This window comes from Chionomys nivalis, chromosome 1 (assembly GCF_950005125.1).
Source record: "Chionomys nivalis chromosome 1, mChiNiv1.1, whole genome shotgun sequence".
Classification (NCBI taxonomy): domain Eukaryota; kingdom Metazoa; phylum Chordata; class Mammalia; order Rodentia; family Cricetidae; genus Chionomys; species Chionomys nivalis.
In genome coordinates this window covers 161,932,760-161,939,496 of record NC_080086.1, presented here as the reverse complement: position 1 = coordinate 161,939,496, position 6,737 = coordinate 161,932,760, and the positions used below count along the sequence as shown (strand labels likewise).

Here is a 6,737-nt window from a genome sequence, read left to right as displayed (position 1 = left end):
CCCTTCAATAATTCTATTATCAGCTGGATTTAGAAATGATAAGTCTTGAGTTTCCCATTTTCAGTGATGGGACTGTGTGTAGGAGTGGCTGATAAATCACTGAGGGTACAAAAGAAGTACCCCAGAGTGCCTATCACAGGCCAATGAGCCCAGGTGTTTTAATTGTGAGATTGGATGTGTGCGGGCACAAGTTTTATCACAAGGTTCTGAATTCTTCCTGTTGAGTGAGCTCAGTTATTTTTTATGGTATCTTCAATCCAGGGCATGTAGTGAAAGATGCTAGCATAGATGCCAACATCAGCCCTCAGAACACAGCCGTCTGCGTAAGACAGGATTCCATAAAGTACACCATTGCAGACTGCTGGGGCAGCTGACACTTCCTATCAGGAAAGAGAAAAACAGGTCATCTTTCTGGCAGAAGGAATTAAGTAAGAAAAATAAGGCATCAGGAATACATTACCTTGCAGGGTAGCCTTCGTCCTGGCACGATGCCCACACAGATCATGTTTTCTTTGATGTCATAGGCTTTATAGCCATTACGGCACTCCGCGTTGGTGATCACAGAGATGTTCACAGTCTGCAGTGAGTCAGGATTTTTGGCTAGAGAAAAGAGAAAAGTCATACTCGTCATGAGTTCTCCTAAGGACTAACACTTCCTTTTGCTTTCTCTACTTTCAGCATTTGTTCTACTATCAGGAAAAAGAGTTCAAACTCCAAGAAAGGAGCTAAGAACTTTAGACACTAAGCATGCAGATTATCAACTTCAAAACTTGTCTATTCCATTTCCTTAGGAGAGTGGTTTGTATAAGTGAGATAGTCCTGCAACAAAATGAAGCAAATTGCTTTAAAATTTGTCTGGGAGTTTTAACATTTGGAGAGTGTCTTTTGTTATACAAGTTTTAGAGCTTGGGGGAGTTTAGAAATATAGAGCCGAATTTCTTATTTGTCAGTAATAATAATAATAATAATAATAATAATAATAATTCATCCAAGATACCAGTAAAAGGAAAGGAAACCCAACCAAACTAAGTGGTATAGTAGGATTTAACACCATGCCTTCTGGTTCCTAATTTAAGCTGTTTCTTCTTACATCAAAGTCTCACAAGAATTGCCAATGATACATATCCATAACAAAGGATTTCGAAGATGGATGGGTGAATGGGGGAGGGCAGGTACAAGGGGAGTTGGAGAAGGGACTGGAAAGAGAGGAAGGAGGGGAACTTTGGTTGGGATGTAAAATAAATTAGTTAATAATAAAGCCAAACCAAAGCAAAACAAAATCCCAAAACAAACAAACAAGAACCCAAAACAACAACAACAAAAGGAAGTGTTTCTAATCTGTCATGGAATGAGAACCATCTCATTACACATACCGCCAATCTGCAGGGGCTCTTCTTAGGGATTCTTAGGCAAAAGTTCTGTAGTTTGGGATTTGATTTGAATACTTCTAAACCTTTACTTGAAAACATGACTCCAATTTTCAAAGTAAACACTGAGCTCCTTTGCTTTGCTTTCTAGTATAACAAAAATTTCACAGCCCCACCTTTCTTTTGAGAGTTAGTTCAGAAATGTTTACTTTATGAGTTAGAACAAAATAAGGTACTTCTTTTTTGGTGGGAAGTGTAACCCACAGTCATACCCAGTGAGTGTAACCCAGGTAATTATTTTTTGGTGTTGCTAAGAATATTCAAAATTTTTTCTTCTTGAAATTTTTGTGTTTTCAGATTTCAAGAATTTGAACTCATTCATTGCTTGAAATGATCTGAAAACTTTTGAGAAAGAGTTGTATTTCATTTTAGAGCAAAGAAGACTGAGGCTCTGAGACAAAAGTCAGTTGTGTTACACATCAAGTTAGTCCTAGACGTATAAATAAATTCTCATTGAAACCATTTCTTTCTTACTTATAAATAAATATTAATTTATAAGATATAAAGGTATAGTAAAGGCTTGAAAGTCTCCCAGTGAGGAGGAGAAACAGGAAACTGAGACTTCAGAAGCTTGAAGAAAATCCTATGAAGGCAGAACTGCAGAAGCTCAGAGGAGAGTCCAGTCCCGAGACAATGCCAACAAAGTCAGAACTCATCACTTAACGCCCAGAACTCACTGGTGTCACACAGATTGTAGGCCCAGGTAGAGACAGAGCACATGGTATTCTCGGGGATGATGTATTGGGGCAGTTTGACCGTTTTTATATAGTTCTTGGGTTCAACCAGTGTTTTCAGCTTGATTAACATGAGGTCATACGAAATAGAAGAGATGGAAAAGTATGGGTGATGGATCATTTTCTCATAACCGGTCACCGTGACATTCTCTTCAGTGGCGTCTGCTGGGTTCGTGACCCCAAGAATCACTTGAAGATGCCTAGAATAATGGGGGTGTTCATAAAAGCACTTTATCAATATTTCTGCAATCATATGGACCTTAACTAGCCTTCCCTGAAGAACATCCCCTGAAGATCTTCCATGTCCCATTTATTGAGAGTTGTACGCAAGTAGCTGGGTCTATATCTAACCTGAGAATTCATAGAGCAAAAGGGTCTGAGGTTCTGAGCACTCACGGTAAATTGCAGTGTGCAGCTGTGATCACCCAAAGAGGATGAATCAGGACTCCAGTGCAGGGCAAGTAATCAGACTTCAGGTAGACCAAGTAGGGGGGAGTGGCACCAGCTATATGGTCTGGATTATAGGCAGATGTACCTGGGAGGAGAGGGATGGGAATTTTTTCATTAATCACTGAGAAAACTCCTAGGAGAAAGAATGTCCAAACAACAATAACAAAGCCAAAAACTAGGGGAATTTATTTCACAAGTTTCAAGTTATTATCCCCTCCTCTTCAGCACTTCACAACGTGAATCAATTTTTTTAAGGTGGCTTATTTTTTTCAGAAGAAAATGGAAAGTGATAGAAATGCCTACTTTATAAAATAGAAAGTATTTATCCTTTTAGTTGTAAATAAATATTTCTCAATTTGAGATGTGAGTCTCTTAGGCCTGTAAGAAAGCTCAGTGGGTAGAATACCTGCTGAGCAAGCCTGACAGTCTGAGTTTGATTCCCCCAGAAAGCACTCAGAGGTGGAAGGAGAGTACCTTCCCCACAGAGTAGTCTACAGACTTCCACAAATTTACCATAGCACATGGGCCTCCTCCTTATTTTACACACAAAGTAATAAAGAAAGGCCTTTTAAAAGAATTACAAAATCTCTTATTTTAAATAATTCAGTGGAAAGTATTAGACTAGCTAAACACTGTATCATTTTGGCATTTTAGAGGGTTGCTAACATTTGACTGTAAAAATGCCCCTTACAGGAACACTTGAATGCCAGCTGTGGTGGTATTTGGGGAAACAGATCTCTAGGGAGCAAGCTCTGAGACAGATAACCTATCCCACTTCCTGTCCAGTCTCTGATCTGCCTAGGTGTGAGCAAGCAGCGTCATGTTTCTGCTGCCAGTTTAGAAGTTGCTCTTGTCACCATTCCTTCTCCACCACAATAGACCGTAACCTCAACTCATGAGTCAAATGAACCTTTTCTCCATTATGTGGCTTCTGGTCAGTTCTTTGATTGTAGCAATGAGAATGGTAACTAATACGAGGACTTTCACAAGTCATTCATCTCTTCCTACCATGAACAATGCCATTAACACGACAAGACTAATGCTTGCAGAGCCTGAGGGCAACTAGGGACTAATTACTTCCACCAGCGTCAAGCACTAGTATATGCCAGACTCTGCTTAGAAACTTGAGGAGCCTGGAAATAAAACAGACAGCCCCGCTCTCAAACATCTGAATTGGTAAACACATTAAAAAATAATAAACCCAAGTAAATAAACTGGCATGCTAGATGGTCATTAAAGCCGCAGGGATCCAGTTACTTCAGTGAAAGATGGAAAATCATCAGTAGTAGTTGTTTGGGGTATGTGTCAGCCCTCGAAGCCCTATAAAACAAACATTCAATGGTCAGGGTTGACCAAACAGGCAAAGAACAATGCCATGGAGACAGAGCGGTTAGATCATCAGATATGTGGGCAAGAGAGTCCAGACAGAGGAAGCAGCTACAGCCAGATTAAGAGACCTAGGTCATGCTTAAGGAATATCACTGAGGCCAATGTAGCTTACATGGTATGAGTTAAGGGTGAAAGTGTTGGTAGAGAGTGATATAGAAGGTGTAGTGTGTTCTGTGTAATCATGGGATTATGCAGATTTGTATTCTAAATGAAGGTGGGACAACTTAATGATTTAAATAAGGCGCTTATGATAGCTTCCTTGTAGAAACCTTTGAAGTAGAGCATGTAGAAATGAAGGGTCTATAGGATGGATAAACGGATGCTCCAGCCAAAAGATGTCAATTTGGACGATCATGAACAATGGATGTAGTGAGATGTGTTGACTTAAGGTATATTTAAAAGACAGATCAAATAACATTGTCCCAATACAGTGAACATGGGGTGTGAAGTTAAACCATGCCAGGAAATGTTCAGCTTTAAGTCTGCTGCTATATTCCTTAGTTGGGTTCCTTTCTTAATCTGGGCCTTTACTTTCTGGTTTTGCACCATGATATCTATCATGTTCCAGACAGGTCCAGAATCAACTCCTAATGCAGAATAGATCTCATGGAGGTGTGTTCCCATGCCTCCCCGTATCACATAAGCAATCAACTTGAAGGGCGGAAGACAGGTGTCACAGGGAGTAACTAACTAGGTAGGGACAGTGGCAGCTGAGAGATAATCAGTAATCTACTAAATCTGAAAAGATGCCCTCAGCATTTTTCTATCTTCCATGCCTCCCCAAGGACTCCTCTTTAGAAAATAAACACAGATGTGCAGATACTCACCAAGCAGGGTGGAAAGAATGCAGAGGCAGACAAGCTTGATCATGATGTTGAAAGCCTTTCTATGAGATGGAGTTTACCTAAGTATCCCTGTAAATCATAAAGAAGAAAGAAGAAGATGAAATACAGATGATAAACCAATAGAGAGATCTAGGTGAGAAAAACAAATATCAACGAATTATTTCCGTGGCAGGTTTGGTATTCCCGTCAAAGTAGAGAGTGGTGTCAGAGGGAAGGAAGAACTCATTGTAAACTTGCTCTCTCATGCTCTCAAGATCTGAGTTCTGTCCCCCTTTGATGAAGTTACTTAATTCCAGAGAGATGTTCACAATGTCTCCACAGGCCCCTCCTCTTGGATTTGTGCAGGCAGGCTGCTCTCTGAGCTGTGTGCATGATACAGACCCCTCCTGTCTCTATGATGCCATCCCACTTGTGTGACACTGGTGTTGACATTAACCCCTCCACAGGGCACTCAGTGTGTCTTTGAAGTAATTTAGTCATCATGATAATTTTAATTCTTGTATTTCTAAACCACCAACCATCATTTTAAACCATATACACTTCACTAGGACTGGAAAACGTTGTGTTTGTTGGGGATACATACTTTTAAGGTTTCCATTTCTGCCTTCAAGGCATTCCCAAGCAGGAAGAAGTGATAGGCAGTGAAGCAAATGGGTACTAACAGAGGTATTCAGAGTTAGAAGGAGCTGGTGTGTGGTGTAGACTAGGTAGGAATATTTGTAAAACATTTCTCCTAAAAGATCTGTATCCAAATAAATGTAAGGAAATATTAAAATTTAACAATAAACAAGCAACCAGACTTGAATGTGTGTCTAAGGTCTGAGAAGATGGTGACCTTGTTGGATGCTCTCCTTGGATTGCTAAAATAAATATACCACAATTTGGGTGGCTTGAGTAATGAACATTAGTTTTCTTATAGATATGGAGGTTGGAACTCAGTTCTCCAATTACTGACAAATTTCCCTATGATTGCTCTCCCTCATGGCTGAGGGATGGCTACCTTCTTCTGAAGTTTCACTCGGTCTTCATCCTATGTGTGCATGTACAGTAAGGGAGAGGGGAGAACCGATTATTTTTCTTATAAGAATCTAATACTTAGAGAGTTCCCCAAACCATGGAATAGAAATGGATGATAAACAATCTTGAAATATGCAACACTCTTAGCCCTGAAAGAAATGTAAATTAAAACCACTTTGGGATTTCATTTAATCCTAGTCAAAATGGTCAAGATAATAAAACAAATGATAACACATGCTAGTAAGAATGTTGGGGGAGAAGAACACTTACTTATTTCTGGTGGGAGTGCAAACTGGTACAGTCACTGTGGAAATCAGTGTTGAGGTTTCTCAGGAAGCTGAGAATCAATCTGCCTCAAGATCCAGCTATACCTCTCTTGGGCATATACCCAAAGGACTTTATGTCCTACAACAGAGATACTTGCTCATCCAAGTGCATTGCTGTTCTATTTATAATAGCCAGAAATTTGAAGGAATGTGAGCATCCATTAAGCAATGAATAGATAATGAAAATGTGGCACATTTATACAATGGAACATTATTCCACTGAATGAATCATGAAAATTTTTGGGTGAATGGATGAAGCTAGGGAAAAAAAAAACATTCTGAGTAAGGTAATCCAGACCCCAAAAGAAAAATATTGTGAGTTTTCTTTTATATGAAGATATTAGTTTTTAAACTTTCTATAAGGGTGTTTTAATCTGAATAATGATGGAGATTAGTAGCTAGTAAGTGTCTGAGGAGTTCCCAAGGAAGTAGATGTAGAATATAGTATTATAATGAGAGAAAGAGGAAACTAGAATAAGGAGGGAAAGTTGGGATGGAAGGGTAGGGTAAAGAAGCAAGGACAACTAACAACTAAAGCCTTTGGCAAAA

The 6,737-nt window shown here is 39.5% G+C and overlaps 1 protein-coding gene across 1 annotated transcript; it reads right to left on the bottom strand.

Annotated features, from left to right (window-relative positions):
• Window positions 1-230: 230 nt before the first annotated feature.
• Prss58 (serine protease 58) lies at window positions 231-4,870 on the bottom strand. Its single transcript, XM_057792817.1, has 5 exons — window positions 4,828-4,870; window positions 2,558-2,696; window positions 2,105-2,361; window positions 461-600; window positions 231-380 (listed from the first exon to the last, which is right to left on the bottom strand). Exons 1-5 carry the CDS (start codon window positions 4,868-4,870, stop codon window positions 231-233), a joined length of 729 nt encoding a protein of 242 aa, XP_057648800.1.
• Window positions 4,871-6,737: the final 1,867 nt, after the last annotated feature.

Bases quoted from the DNA above. Each gene is read 5' to 3' on its own strand.
- Prss58 (XM_057792817.1), bottom strand. From the start codon at position 4,870: ATGATCAAGCTTGTCTGCCTCTGCATTCTTTCCACCCTGCTTG. The intron at 2,362-2,557 runs GTGAGTGCTCAG...CCATTATTCTAG, and splicing joins GCTGCACACTGCAATTTACC to GCATCTTCAAGTGATTCTTG. The intron at 601-2,104 runs GTGAGTTCTGGG...TCTTTTCTCTAG, and splicing joins CTACAATCTGTGTGACACCA to CCAAAAATCCTGACTCACTG.